The 16,614-nt window shown below is 33.1% G+C and overlaps 1 protein-coding gene across 1 annotated transcript; it reads left to right on the top strand.

Annotated features, from left to right (window-relative positions):
• Window positions 1–10,917: 10,917 nt before the first annotated feature.
• On the top strand, window positions 10,918–14,192 carry CYP735A1 (cytochrome P450, family 735, subfamily A, polypeptide 1). Its single transcript, XM_018118815.2, has 5 exons — window positions 10,918–11,311; window positions 11,423–11,649; window positions 11,759–12,000; window positions 12,305–12,683; window positions 13,459–14,192. The coding sequence occupies exons 1-5, from the start codon at window positions 11,026–11,028 to the stop codon at window positions 13,879–13,881; spliced, it is 1,557 nt and encodes a 518-aa protein (XP_017974304.2). The 5' UTR covers window positions 10,918–11,025; the 3' UTR covers window positions 13,882–14,192.
• Window positions 14,193–16,614: the final 2,422 nt, after the last annotated feature.

Here is a 16,614-nt window from a genome sequence, read left to right as displayed (position 1 = left end):
ATATTTAAGAAGTTATTAACTTATTTAGTTATATAGCACTTTTAAATATGAATTAATTTTAAATGTATTTAAACATGTTGGATGTGTTGAGTTTTGTGAATAATTTTATTAATATAAATAATTAAACGTATTTAAATGAGTCATACGAATCAATGCACATAAAACATGTGCATACGAAAATTTTATGTTGCAACAAAAATTTTTCCATCATAAAGGGATCATACGAATATGATACAGAACATGGTTATACAAAACTTAAAAACTTGTTTAATTACTTTAGTTCGTGTAGTCTTATAAGCCATGTCCAAAATTACTAACCAGTATTTCATCCTCTTTCTATCTAGAAATTATTAAGTGAATATCTCAAGGGCTAAAATTATGGAGATAATTTGGTAGAAGATTACGTGTTGCTAACTATGAGTCCATATGTAGCATTGAATTTTTGACACATGAATTGATGGAATCAAAGAAGGTTACATGAGGGAATAAAAATGAAAAGAGAGGAGAAAGAAAAACAAGTCGGGCCCCTGAATACAAATCTCATCCATGGTTTCTTGTTATTAATTCAATCAGAACCGTACACAAGAATCTATACTTTGAATAAGACTACCCCAAACAAGGGCATCCCATCAAGAATATGTTCCTTATGCTCTCGTTAAAAAGGGCGACTCTTAACACATTTTCAAATGCATATGTCCATTTTCTCACTTTTTCCCGTCCTTTTTGACGCATGAGTCAATAATTCCTACCTCTTCTTTTTTCGTTCTCATAAATATATCAAAATGTGCAAGCCCCTTTAATCATTAGTAGATGATTATTCTTCCATCTTCCTCTGATCACTTTCCGTCATCGATGACATTGGAATTGGAATTAACTGTTTATTAATCTTTGCAGTTATTCTATCTTTAACAAAAGTGCGTGTAACTTTTTTGACAAATTTTGCGTGCTTTTTTTTTTTCTTTTACAATAATGTTAGATAAATTTTACGCACCGACTTGCCAATCCCTGCCGCCAGATTAGTACAATGCATGCAATTTAATTTTTTTTTGTTCTTGCAAGGAACAAATCCAAAGTTGATACGATTTAGATTCTTAAAACTGATTCTAACTACCCATTTATCCGAATTAGAAAGTGTAGATTAATGTTTTGTCTAGGTTGATGTGGGATTCTTGATCCCACTTGAGTCCTTTAATTTGGCCGGAGCCATAAAGGAAGCTTTGAAATCTTGTGCTTGCTCCAGCACTGCTTTTTTGAAATTTGTCTTCCTATTACCATGTGCATGAGCCATGCAGAGCTAAATCATTCATCTTTATGATTATATATATATATATATATATATCGGTCTAAAAGGAAGTATGAATTTGTCCAGTCTAAAAGCAATCTAACAAATGAAAAGTAATTTTAATGTTCGTTTTTTCATACATCATGTCATTATGAATGTCGAATCACTTTATATATATATTTTAAAATTTATATAATAATAAAAAATATCTTTTAAATAATTTACTTGATTTACATTCATTTCTTTCCATATCACCAAATTAAATCAGCCTTGCTATTGCCTTCAAAATTTCGGTAATATATATGAAATTTTCGAATGGGAACTGCTAAATCTCCTAAAGGACATAGATATATAGGGCCACGAGAAAAACTGGGGAACCCTAATCCAACCATGATATTTAGTATGGTGTGATTTATATTGTTATATAAGGATTTTGAATTATATAATAAGTTCATAAATCTTATCTCACTCATTTTAAAACTCAAATCAAGATCTCAAATTTTAGTTCCAAGCTTTGGGATATTCTTTATTTTGGGAGAGATTTAGATATTTCGATAAATTTATAAATTTGGGTGTGCTAATAGAAATTTAGTACAACGAATTTGGGTAATAATTATGGCATTTGTTTTTTAGTAGCATACATATTTATACCATGCATGAAACTTAAGAAGTGTTGTTACACTTTTTTCATCTTTAATAATTAGTAATAAATTGTTGTCTTTACCACTATATCAATTTAATTAGTAGTATACTTATTTGTTAAAGAGTTTTAGGGTTAACCTACAACTTGGCAGTATTGCAGATAAAATTCAATTTATATATCTTGTTGCTTAATTATAAAATTAATTAAATACTGCACAAATTAAATATAGAATCAGAAGTCCTGTTGTCAAATTAAAGAACTCATGCAATTTATGGCCTCTCTGCATATGCATGTGCAAGGAATTAGGACAAGGATGCATGGGGAAAGTGATGATATCATAGTTTAATGTGAAAAAACAGGAACACTGCATGAAATGTCATTTATTGGTATTCATGTATCTTCCATCCCCATAAAAACAATAATAAAAGAACAGTAAAAAAAATTTTATGCATCTTCTTTTGTCTCACAAGTTGCACAAGAATCAAACTTGAGATACACTTAAAAAAATATCTACAACCTTTGAATGTAAGACATTGATCAGACTACTTATAAATGGCACAAAAAAGTAACAAATAATAAAGTGATCATGAACAATTAATTCTTATAAATACTTTAATATTTCTCTTTATACATCCGGTTAAAATTTTATTAAAAAATAAATAAATAAATAATGATTCTCTCATCTCAAAGCTGTGGTTGACTCTGCTGGGATAGGGTCAATGTCCCTACAAAGTCAAAAGTATCTCTTCTTGCTTTTCAATAAATTGCCCACCCCGGTAAGCCTTAAGTTCTTGACAAGTGGTCTTTTGAAGGAAACCAGTAGCCAAGTTAATGTTTTACCGTACAAGGTTTTTCAAATAAATCCAAATTTTGTTACAACATTTATATATTATCTTCAAGTACCTTTGGTTGCATTCTCATTTACTATTTGATTTGATATATAGTGACCATGAAGAGCACTGTTTGACAAACATTTGCACTTTTTATATTGTGCAAATTGTCATCTACAGCCGTATGTCATGCTGCCAATATGTTTAAATTCGAAATTATTTTAATATAGATATGACTATCAATTTGGTTATATCTATTTAATGTTTACTTCATGGTAAGTTGTATTTTCGTTTAAATTAAAATAATAATTAAACACTTAAGTTTCATTTAGTTGTTTTTTTTAAATAGTAAATATTAAAGAATTTGTTTCTTCTCAAAAAAGAGCAAATGGTTATAATTTAGTGTTAATTTAAATATAGTTACTTTCATATGAAAGAACAATCATATTTGTTATTGGAAATTTTAAATACTAATGTTTGGAAATTATTTTTGCTTTTATATTTAAAAGCATCTGTTACTTTTTTGATTCCAAAAACCAAAAAAAAAAAAATGATTCATTGTAATAGTATTTTTTTCAAAATATATGTTTTATGTTTTTTTTTTCTTTTTAAATGAGCTATATGCACGAGGAATTAACATTTATGTTAGGCGTAAGTCCATAAAGGACCGTCTACGCGGTTAGAGCTATCAGACTATTTTAAATTTTAAAGGTCTCAAATTCAAAATTGAGATGAGTGAGGCAGGATTTGTGATGAGATGAGAGAGTGTTACTACCCTTACATTGTGTAGTTCAATATCTCATGTAGAAAAAAATATATCTACACTATGTAAACAAGTCATTTATATTATGATTGAGGTAAATAAAGAATTTTTTTTTTTAAATTTGAGGAAGAGGGATTCGAATTTTACTTTTTAAGTAAAGGATCATACACCAACTAATAAAAGAAAAAAAAAAGTAAATGTACTAAATGCATGAGCAATTAACCTTTATGCTAGGTAAACATTCCAATATTTACACTATGCTTATACTGAGATAAATGGGGGGAATATGGGAAAGGAAATGAAGGGGAGGACAGGACTTGTTTAGATATCTCGTAAGAAGGGCAAGGATAATGGAGGGCAACCAACCATCATATCCCTTCCTTTTCCAATTCTTGCAGTGTTTCAATGCATATGATTGGAATGCCAATTATATCCTCAACAATGTTAACAACTTTCCTTTTGTTCACGAAAGATATAATTGTAAAATTATATGATTAATATCCATTTTCCTTTCCTTTAATTTCCCCTTTCATTTTTCGCACCATCAAAACAAGGGAAACCTTCTTCCCTTCCTCTCCTTTACTTTCCATCTCCTCCTAATTCATTCCAAGTTTCATTTTAGATCACTCTCTTTAATAAAAATTTTACACCTTTAATTGAGGACATGGAAATGATTGAGACTAGATAGAAATTTAAAGAAAATCAATTTGAAGTGATCAGAACCATACAATAATAAGCTATGAAGATAAATAGGATAAGAATAAATTGGTGTCATTACCAAATTTAGGCTCAAAATGAGTGGTGAAAAATAAATGAAGATTCGGGAGAAGCTGACTTTTAGATAGAGCTTTTAAATTGGAATTGTGTTGTAATTTTTATATATTAAAATAAAAATAAATAAATAAATAATCAAATTCCTGAATTACTATTCCATTTGTTATAACGATCTCGATAAGAAATGCAAGTTTTTGTTATAACCCTGTCTGGATATTGCAACACAGCTTCTTGCAAAGAATGATCCTGGAAAATGGTCGATTTTCTGACAAGAAAAAAGCTAATGGGAAGGAATAGATTATCTTCTAATTATAATTAGAAGTTTGAAGAATAAAACATTTTGAAATTGTTTCAAGTACTGAAAAAAAGACAAAAGCAGCTAGGTGCATGATTCAAATTAAGGAGCAAATATTTGTCCACTATATCGAAAAATGGAAAACAACAGGTTGGAAAACCAAAATGCCAGATATTGGTTGCAAATGGACGGTCACTGGTAGGGATTCCTTTTGGCTTGAGTTAGGTACGTAAAGGAATGAAAAGATTGTAGTTTGTGATCCTCGAGTATATTAGGAGACGTATAATTACAATCAATATTTAAAAATTATGCCTAATAAACCATAGAAAAAGAAAAGAAAGAGGTGTCCCAAAACCTTGTTTTTTTTTTCTTCTGAAATTTACATGTTTAAACCTTTCCCATATATGCACATTGGGGTTGAATTATAAACCTTTCCTTTCATTATCCCTTAATTTGATTATACTTGTCAAATCGGAAAAAGTTATCAATATACCTCCCTAATTAGAACTTGAAATTTTAATTTAACGATCTTAAGGTTTGAATCTTGTGAAGTGTGATTTGGTTAATATAATATATATATTTATATAATATACATTTAATTAAATATGTTCAATAAGAAATCAAAATTTATTTCATTACATAAAATGGTCACGTGACAAGAGTATATTCATATATAAATTCCATCACCAATATCGTATAACAAATTAATCCTTCTTAGTAGTTTAATACTATTAATTTCATCCTTAGAGACTCACTCAAAACTAATTCAAGCACTTTGATATGATGAATACCTACTACCACCTTTTTAAGGTACAGTAACACTTGTTGAACATGCATGAAAGAATAAATGATCCTTATATTAATCTGTTTTCCTTTCAATGTAGGTTATAGAAAGTAGAGGGAAAATTCAATCTTCTTTAAACACACAAAAAGCTATCAGTGAGTTTTTCACACACACACACACGTGTGTGTGTGTGTGTGTGTGTTATAATTAACAATCAAGAATCTTTAGCATCCGAGCATTTAGTTTATTGGTTGGTGTATGATTTCTCTGTTTAAAGAGTAAGATTCGAATCCTTCCTCTTTAATTATAAAAAAAAAAGAATTTTTAACAAATTTTGTTTCATTCCTTTTTCAACATCTACTAACAAGAACTTTCAATCCACACATGAGACAATAGCAACTTTTTGGTTTAATTAAAACATATAAGTTAATAATTGTCAACTAATTAAATGTGTTAATTTCATATCTCAAGAGTAATTTTATAATTCTTGTAAGTACATAGCTAGTATATAGACCGTACTTGTGAAGATAAAAAAAAAGAAGTGCTTCTAGATTTTTAAACTCCATTATTAATCTTTCTCCTAAGTTAGATTAAAAAAAATCTTTTGTCATCAAAAGATTTAATTGGGTTTACTTTGAATTTCATACATATATTAATAAAGGCAATTGAATCTTTTTGTTTCTTTTATAAATGGATTATGAAATAATCTCATTATAAATAATATCAAGTTTAATAAAAAAAGAAAAAATTTAAGTGATAATGATTTTAATCATGATATTTATAAAAATAACTCAATAAAATATTAAAATTTTTTAATATAAGGGGAATTCAAACTTAATTTTTGTAAAGAAGATAAATTAATGTACCTATTATGGAGTCAAATAATCAAATATTTATATTTACTTCTTAACATCATAAATCTTTTACACTTAAATATTTGACTTATTAATAAGTACATATATCATCTAGTCAAAGATTTTATTTTTAAAATATATTTTTAGTTTAATTTAGTCCCTAAACATCTCAATTTTGTTTAATTTAGTCCATATACTGTATATTTTTGTTCAATTTAATCCTTATGACGTGGCTTAAATTTTTTTTTGAAAAGTTATTTTTTTCATATGCCACGTCATCATGTCAATGCTAAGTCAACATTGTCACATCATCATGTTATTGTCACGTGAGACTGACACGTCATCATATTAGTACTATGTTGTACTACCATGTCAACATGTCAAAGTGTCAATAAAATTGATGTCAACACTGGCGGCATTACTTTAATGGCAAATTGGACAGCATAAGGGAGGGACTAAATTATTTCAATTCCCAAAATCAATGGGTTAAATTGATTAGATTTTGAATATAAAGACTAAATTGACGAAAATTTGTGGATACAAAGACTATTTGGGCATTTCACCATTAAAATTTACCCTTTTTATCTTTTTTTTTTGGAAAAATAATATTTTATTACTAGGGAATACTGTACAGTTACTACCCTTCAAAAACCAGCATACAGTTGGAGAATCTGGTTAGGAACACAACGAGAATACGCCAATTGCCTAGTATATAAAACCTCACTGTCAACAGCCACCTTTATTATGCAGCAACCGAGTAGTAGCTGAGGATATTCCATTACTAGTTAGCTCATTATGTTCCATTACAATGACATTTGGTGCTATTGATCATCTACCAAATCATTCCTATGGTTCACTGGCCCTATATAGCTTTGAACCAATGTTTACCATGTTTTCAATTTACACAAGGGGGTTACAAAAAAAATCCCAAACATAGCAAATTCGGCTAAGCATCATCCTGTCCCAACACCATCATCATTGGAGAAAGACGTTGGACCCAAATCTTGGCCAACTAATCGCCTTGGTCATTTGCTTTGCAAGGAATTTTCTGAATTTCCCAACACTCAATCTTTTGTTCGCATGCCTCTATGTGCATCATACAATTCCTTAACGTCCATGGGGTTGTGTTCGGCTTAAGCATCTATCCAATGGCATTCTTTAAGTTACTCTCTAACATAAGCCAATGTGTATTAGCCCATTTTAAGGAAGCATACAGCATAAAAGCCTCCTTAATAGCAAGGAGTTCCATTGCACTAGAGTCCACTATATCCACCGCCTTTAAAAACATCAATTTGACGCTCCTATTTTCATCTCTAATTAACTACACATTCAATGCTCACGTCCCCCAACTTTCCTTTCGATGTTCTATTTACATTAAATTTTAGAGCATTTATTGGTGGATATGCCTATTACGTGGCCATTCTTGGCTGTTTCAGTCTTATTGGCACAATTGCCATATTCAATTGATTAAACAAATCTAGAAAAGAGTTCATATCCTCTGGCTATTTTAACTTAAACCGCCAAGCCACCCTCATCTTTATAGTATCAGATACTTGCTCATGGTCTCAACATTCTAGGGGTAAGAGATTTGGAAACCATTGTCTCCAATCTTGAATCCCTTGAAAAACCTTTTGCACTTGCTTGAATTAGTAGCACATTAAAAGTCTCTACAACAAAATTAAATAAAAAGAGAAATGGACATCCCTGAGGTGAGCCTCTCCTAATTCTGAACTATCTCGAGGGGGCATCATTGACAAGTAATGATACCGATGCCAATGATATACAAGCACATATCCACTCGCACCATTTTTCTCGAAATCACATTTTCCTCATTACAAGATCTAGGAACTCCCAATCTACACAATTATCAATATCACCACTTAATTTCTTATCACTGCTTACTCCGTCAAGCATCACAATTTTTTCCTCATCCACTAAGTTAATCACTTGAAAGCATGCATGGTTAAAGTATAGCTTTTGAACGGTTTGCCTTTCCGTTCTAATGAACCGTCCTCAAATATCCTTCAATGACTTAAAAAATGATTCAAGCCACACTTCTGAGTGAACATTGTCCACAATAACCCACACCTTTTCAGTTTTTTTCTTAATCTAGTCTTTACATGGATATAATTCCTTAAACTAGCATTCAAAGATTTCTTTTTGATCTTTTAACAAAGCTTTCATTTTGCCTTTGTCACAGATAATCAACGCCACGTGCAACCCACATGTTGGTCTCACAAAAGCCTGAACACCTTCCTGCACGAAGGCACTTTTGAACGTCCTCAAAGTAGATTCTACTCCTCAGTACCCCCTATGCACCTTTCTAACCAGTTAAAGTCCTCCTCTAACATTGGGCTGTTGAATTCATATGTTGTTTCATTTTCATTAATCACAACCTGTACTGCATGTCTTTCAGTATAATTTACTCCTCCTTTCCATTGCCACCTTGTACCTTAACCCTTTATAACGGGTTCCATGTGGGTTGTTCTTCCCTTTATTCATTCAAAGCTTCATGTGACTGGTTTTATATCCCCTCCACTACCTCCTTATAGATTCCGTCACCACGATTACTATTAAGTGGATTCACCGTTGTTTGAACTTCATTTGCTTTCTTCGTTGCTTGAACTTCGTTTGCTTTCACTGTTTAGTTTTCACCCTTTTTGGTGGAGAATTTATCCACCCAACTTACTTTCACTTGTTCCACACTTATCCTCGTTCCATCAATCACTCAGTTATTCCCATACATAATTGAAAATAAAGTCGGTACTTGGCCTTTTTCCAATTCTTTTAAGAGGTTTTCTTACATTATCTACAAATAAACCATGCAAAAACATACAAACTTCAAGAAAAAGAGACCCCATCAGCTTCACCATTACACGTCTTCCCACAAAATTGTTTTTCGTTACACTACCAATAGCTTACCAAACAAACCACATAACTTGCAGTATCACCACAAAACCATCATTCATCACTTGCCAAAGATCCCACATCCAAAATGCCCCCTAGGTCTTAGTTTTCCCCTCAATTGTATCCCACTCAAACCATAACACATAGACAACAAAAACAAACAAACTATCAACGTTTCAACCTACCTCCCCGTCTTCACCAAGGGTTGCAAGATCATCATTGCCAAAGGTTGTAAAACGCTTTTCTTGTCTCTAGACTCCTAACTTTGCAAGGCTATCCGCGACCTAATTCACCTCTCTTAAAAATGTAGATCACTTGCCATCCATAATCTTTCTTTTCAAAGCTTCAATGTGGAGGATTGTGTTCTTCATCCTCTAAGGAGCAAAGGCAAGATCCAAGGTCCATATGATAGCATTAGACAAATCACTATCCACAATCAAATTATATGAACCTACCCATGCATTTTAACGCTGTGAAGATGGTGAAGGCTTCTTTGATAGCCGTAATTTCAGTAAAATTAGCATCCCTTACTCCTATAGTTTTCGAGAGGATTAATTTGACACTTCCTTTATATATGATCTCTTAACGCTCCAATAATCCCTGCTTCCCCCAGATTTCCTTTCGATGCCCTGTCCACATTAAATTTAGACATCCCTTAGGTGGCCTTTCGCCATTTAGTGATTTTCCTTCTCGGCTTGGTTTTAGCAGCAGTTCTGACTAGTTTTGGGTACATAAAAGTGTCAAGGATCGAGCTGCTGTCGCCTTTCCATCTAGCCTTGACCCACTAAGCCACCCTTAACCTGATGATATCCAAAACCTACATCCAATCTCGTTCCTTCCCACTGAAAATCAAATCGATCCTGCTCTCCCAAATGGACTACAAAACAGAAAAGAAAGTCATCCTCCATACATTAATATCTTCCTTTTGCTTCTTGGTCTTGTTCCAAGCTTGGAAAGCCCATCGCCCCTGGTATGACCCATTCCACATCCCAGATGCTACATCAAACTGTCCAAACTCTCCAAGGTTCATTACAGTGAAAAAATAAGTGATTGACCGACTCCCTGAGAGAATTGAACTAAAATGATGAGAAAGATATATGAAATATTGGAGTAAAAAATTTTGACGAACCATTTTAAGTATTTATCACGTGTCTATTTGATTAAATTAAATACATTAACTTTATAATTTCGTAGATATTTTTTATAATTAAATAGATATATAACATCGTTTAAAAAAAATGGAAAGTGCAATTTTTAAACTTCAACATTGAGAAATGGGGTATTAATTCAAAGTATTTACTTTCGAAAAAATTTAAGAGATTTTTTTCTTATCTAACCAACCAACACATACGTGCATTGAACATGTACAAGACATAATACTTGCCGTCCTGGCATTGAGTTAGACGCCATAATTGGAGCAAACCAAGAAGGAAAAAAAAAACCGAAACAAAGGAAATTCCACTAAAATTTTCTTTGATTTGTCAGTATGGTCATTAATACGATTGCCATATGTATGCGGTATTACCATGGGAGTCAAGCCTTAGCTGGTATCAATAACTCCTGCAGCAGGATTCTGCCCAATTTGCTATTTAACCGTCCCTCTTACCTTCAAGCAATTTAAATTGAATATTTCACTTTAATTTACCCTTTTTTCCTCTGCAAGTGCTTAAAATGTGCTAGCTTCAAATCATTGGTCACAAAAAGTCCAAATTTATTTTTTATATTGTTTTTTCCTCTTAAAAATATTCATGGGCTCTGGTTCAACTATAAATTGGCTTCTTTCCTAGCGTCAGTAAACACACCACATGTTTTCCTTCTCATTCCTTTCAACACTCTCTTTTCTCTCTTCGCACTGATTTGATACAAAAGCTAAATTTTGTATTGACTGCCACCATGGCCGCTGTGGTGGTGTTTTTAATGACCCTTTTGGTTCTATTTATTTCCTTGGTGCTTAAAGTTGTGCTTGACACAATCTCATGTTACATGCTGAATCCTAGACGCATCAGGAAAATCATGGCGAAACAAGGAGTGCGTGGCCCCAAACCCCGGGGAATTACTGGCAACATGATCGAAATGTTCAATCTAACGACCCAATCCACCTCAAAAGACATGGTTAGCATCGACCATGACATCGTTGGCCGGCTTCTACCGCATTATGTCAACTGGTCTAAATCATATGGTATACAACAATCTTACCATAGATGTGACAGTTAAAAAGGAATTTTGATTTTAGTACTGTCAGACAGCTTATGTTTGTCTTCTGGTTTGTTTTTTTGGCTGGTTCTGACAGGGAAAAGATTTATATATTGGCATGGGATTGAGCCAAGGATGTGCCTGACAGAGACTGAATTGATCAAAGAACTCATGACCAAGTTCCCCCTTGTAACGGGCAAATCATGGCTGCAACAGCAGGGCTCAAAACATTTTACGGGGAGAGGTTTGTTAATGGCGAACGGGCAGGATTGGTACCACCAGCGTCATATAGCTGCTCCAGCATTCATGGGGGATAAGCTTAAGGTATTCTGATATGTTTTACGTATTTTGTTTTCTTTGTTCTGATTTTTTCTTTGTTGTTTTTAGTGGTTTGGAATTGGATTGTTCTTTCTTTCTATATTTTTTTCAACAGAGTTATGCTGGGCACATGGTGGAATGCACTAAGCATACGCTCCAATTACTGCAAAATGCAGTAGAATCAGGCCAGAGAGAGTTTGAAATTGGAGAATACATGGCTAGACTTACTGCAGATATAATTGCAAGAACCGAATTCGATAGCAGTTACGAGAAAGGAAAGCAAATATTCCATCTTTTAACATCTCTGCAACACCTTTGCGCTCAAGCAAGCAGGCACCTGTGCTTTCCAGGAAGCCGGTGAGTGGTTTTTTGTTCGATTGACACTGGAAGGATTTTCGGGACTTTTTTTTTTGGATAAAAATAAGCCTATATATCCCCTTTCTGTGGTCAGGTTTTCTTGTTTTAATTACCTTTACAGGATTCCATCTTATTTTTTTCTCAAAGTTTCAATGGTACAGCTTTAAACATTTCTTCTTTTTTTTTTTTTTTTTGTCCTTGTCCATCATTTTCAAGTTAGTTCTAGTTCTTTGAAAAGACCCCTGATTCTTTGCCAGCTAGTAGGAAAGAAAAATGTATATAATTTTTCATTAATTTATTACAGGTTCTTCCCAACCAAATATAACAGAGAAATAAAGTCCCTGAAGATGGAGGTAGATAGATTGCTATTGGAGATTATACAAAGCCGAAGAGATTGTGTAGAGATCGGTCGGAGCAGTTCATATGGGAATGATTTATTAGGTATGCTGCTTAATGAAATGGAAAAGAAGAGAAGTGACAAATTTAGCCTAAACCTGCAGCTGATCATGGATGAATGCAAAACTTTCTTTTTCGCCGGCCATGAAACTACGGCCCTGTTACTTACCTGGACTGTCATGTTACTAGCCAGCAACCCTGCTTGGCAGGAAAAAGTTCGAGCTGAGGTCAAACAGGGCTGCAATGGTGGGGTTCCCTCTGTTGATCAACTCTCAAAACTAACTTTGGTAAGCCAAAAAGCCTCTTAACCCTTTTTCTCCTCTCACCCCCCCACCCCCCTCTTTTGTTTTTTTGGTGGGAAGAGGGGATAATTTTGATTTTATTTGCATGTTTTTTTTGGGGCGGAGGGGGGTGTTATAAAAGGGAGATTTTTCTAAAAGGACTTCCACCACTAGCTATTTTTGGACAAAGCTAATTTGTACCTACACCAGATCCTACTTGGCTACTTCTAGCTGTGTCATAGCAATAACCATTTTCTTTGGTTATGAAAACTCCCAAAGCATGCATATTCCATTTTGAATTCAAAATCATACTAAAATAATATTGGACCTTCTCTATATAACAAAGCCGTCTGAAAAGGCTCCAGCAAAGGTATAACATGAAGTTTCCTAGTCTCCACCAGGAGCCTGCAATATGTTCTACTGAACAGCTTATAGTTCATGGCTCTCCACTTCAAGAGTTTATACCTTCAGCACTCTTATCGCTGAAAAGAAAAGCTAAAGAGCTCCAATTATTAAACTTTGTAGCCGCTTCGCTGGCCTAATGATAATTATTAGAATATTGTTGATCAGCAAAAATGGAGTCAAAGGACTTCGCATTCCCTTAGAAATATTAGTTGTTATAAATTAATGTATTAGGGGCATCAATAGCTTTAATCATCCTCCATTAACCAAAGCTTGCTAGTTAGTACTACTCTGCCTCCAGGTTATTGATAGTTTCCTTACTCGAAAAATTACTCATAAACGAGATAAACTTACATCAATGTCTCGTTTGATTTTGCAGCTACACATGGTTATAAATGAATCATTGAGACTATATCCACCAGCTACAGTCCTGCCCCGGATGGCTTTCGAAGACATAAAGTTAGGTGACCTCTTCATCCCTAAGGGACTATCAATATGGATACCGGTGCTGGCAATACATCATAGTGAAGAATTATGGGGAAAGGATGTAAATGAGTTCAAACCTGAGAGGTTTAATTCAAGACCATTTGCCTCTGGTCGGCATTTCATACCATTTGCTGCAGGCCCTCGGAATTGCGTTGGCCAATCTTTTGCTGTGATGGAAGCTAAGATTATATTAGCCATGTTGATTTCAAGGTTTAGCTTCACAATTTCGGAAAGTTATCGCCATGCTCCGGTCGTTGTCATGACTATAAAGCCGAAATATGGAGTACAAGTGTATTTGAAGCCATTGGATCCTTGAAGCGGGCTAATTTTGAAGTGGAGTCCTTTGAGTAGACAACTTAAATAGTTTTTGATAAATACTACATCATTGGTACAATTTTTCCCCCCCTTTAAAGGAAGAGACAGAGAGATAAGAGAAATTATCGTGCTAGCGAGGATTTCTTGTTAGATATGTTTTGGAGAAAGTGGAGAGGGTGAAGAGAGTCCAACTTTGAATTTAATCTTCTGTTTGGTAGGTAACAACTAGTAGGTCAAGCATTAGTCCTTCTTATGTTTATCTTAGACAGAATTACTAATAAAATGAAAGAGCTACAGACGTGTTGTTGCTTATAGTGAACTTGTCAGATTCCGAGGCGGAATCTTCTCTGCTTGCAAAAAACCAAAAACCTAAATTCCATGTTTTCCAATATGCCTAAAGAATCACGCACTTGGCAAGATGGGTTTTAATCAAAGGGAATGTCTCAACTGAAAATAGTCTAAACAGAGACAAATAGAGAATACCTTTGAAGTAAGAGCATTAACCCTTAATCAAAATTAAGAAAAACAAGCATATTAGAAGTGAGGAAGTGTTCAGATAAGCCTTGGAAACTCATTGGGATCAAGTAAAGAAAGTGACACAGTGAAAAGGGCTTCTTCTTTAGTTAGTTAATTAGGGATGCTCCATAGCACACATAAAACTATAGTTATATTCTTCCAATTTTTTGTTCTTCTTTTTTTAATTTTCATTTGATTTTACAGAGTGCCTAGCTTTTCATTACAAAAATATAGCCAAGTGGTATTTGACAAGGGTAGGGTCAGGATATTATTCAATTGTTTATGTGTTTCAAAGGAGGCTTTATTTCTCAGCCAACCCATCATCTGCTTCCACCAGTCTGTGAATCTGCTCCTCCACTACTCAATTTCTCATTTGTTTTTTTTCCCTTCAAGCCTCTTTTTTATTTTTATTTTATAATCTTTTTTTCGTCTATCACTGTCTAAAACACTGTACGAGAAATTCCTATTCCCACACGCTCTTTTACAAGCGTGCAAACACTCTTTTGGTAGGTATCCTGACCAGTTCCTTTTCCCCTTTTTTGTTTCGCTTCCTTTTCTTTTTCTTGATGTTTATCTCTCTAACTGGAGCAGAATTAAAAAACAACAAGATGTGTCGATTTGACGCGTAGGATAGGATAGAATTAATGGAAACCCTTTCTTTCTCTTGTTTAAATTAGATGAAATCGTTCAATCACAAAAGGAAATACATTTCGAAAATGAATAATTTGGATTCACCTTCCATCCAGGAAATGTGTAGCAATTAATGACTAAATCCCACATAGGTGAACGATGATGACAAATACATTAAAAAGTTATTATTAAAAAAAATATATAGGGGATCTCAACTAATTATGAGAATTCAAGCAAGGAATGTGTAGCAAATGAATAATTTGAGTTCATCTCCCCTCCATTATTTTTGTGACCATTATTATTTACATATGTGGGTTTTATATTTAATGACTGATGAATTTCGAATGTGTGAATGGAAATAATGAGTATATACACTAAAAAGTATATGGTCAAAGTACTAATAGAGAATAGCTCAACCCATATGATTTTCATGCGAAGCAGCATTTGCAACATTAAAAGTAGAATGGGAAAGCAATTCCACAAAAGCAGCTGAGTGTTTGAAAATTAAAAAAAGCGTGAAGAAAATACAGAAAACTTAAGGGAAAAAGCAAGATATCCAAGGCCAAGGCCAATAAACATCGTATGAAAGAAATTAAAAAAAAAAAAAAAACCACAAAATCGTACATTCATACAAAGGAGATTCACAAATCTATGACAAGATACATCATCAATTTTTTAATTCAACTTACCATAGGGTATTTGTTTAATTTATTTTTCAATTATTAATTGTCTAATTCTTTATGATACATGTACAAATATATATAATTCAATCTTGGGCTACATAATAAGAAGTAACTCTTCTCTATCTCTTAAATAATTTTACCCCACTTTTCTCAATAAATTCAGACTTTAAAGCTATTAAAATTAAAATCTTAGGATTCTTAACTGTGGGGATGTCCCCTTCGACATTAATTGTCTAATTAATATGAAATCATAATTAAAAGGAAAAAAATTATTAAATTCTCTTGACTACATTGTTCTTGATTTGCTGAAAAGGTTGCAAGCTATGAAATTAAAATTTATGAATCAAAAAAGAATATAATTCATACAAAGAACGATATGTGTGCTACACGTGAACGCAGCACAGGTATGAAAGAAAGAAAACCCAACATTCGGAAAGAGAAAAAAGAAAAAAAGTTGAGAACTACAACACAGATAACCATAGCTTTCAGCCTTTAACAAAATTTGAAAGCTTGTGCAAACAAATGCAATAAGTTGAAAAGACTTGGTTAACAACCGTCTAAAATGGCCATGAAAGCCTTTCCAGCAATCAATGATAGCTGGTCAGTCAAATTAAGGCAGGCAGAATGTGTACAAAGGGAAGAAACCTTGACCCTTATCTGCATTCGTCAAGTCCTTTGAGACTATATCAACAATATCAATATAGAATGATATAATATTTGTCCCAGCACTATTTTCTTTTTTATGCACTAAAGAGCTCTACATCCATCTTTAGATCACTTAAGGAAACATACTTTTCTTCGATCATACACCTCCTGTTCTTTTTTTCATCTTTTCTTTTCCTTTTTAGATATCTCAAATCAAATCCACACTTATTATTTTTGTACATCTCAGACTCTTATTTTTT

This window comes from Theobroma cacao, chromosome 4 (assembly GCF_053813885.1).
Source record: "Theobroma cacao isolate CCN51 chromosome 4, ASM5381388v1, whole genome shotgun sequence".
NCBI classification, from domain to species: domain Eukaryota; kingdom Viridiplantae; phylum Streptophyta; class Magnoliopsida; order Malvales; family Malvaceae; genus Theobroma; species Theobroma cacao.
Note: the sequence above shows the minus strand (reverse complement) of the source record. Positions and strands in the feature narration are given on the sequence as shown.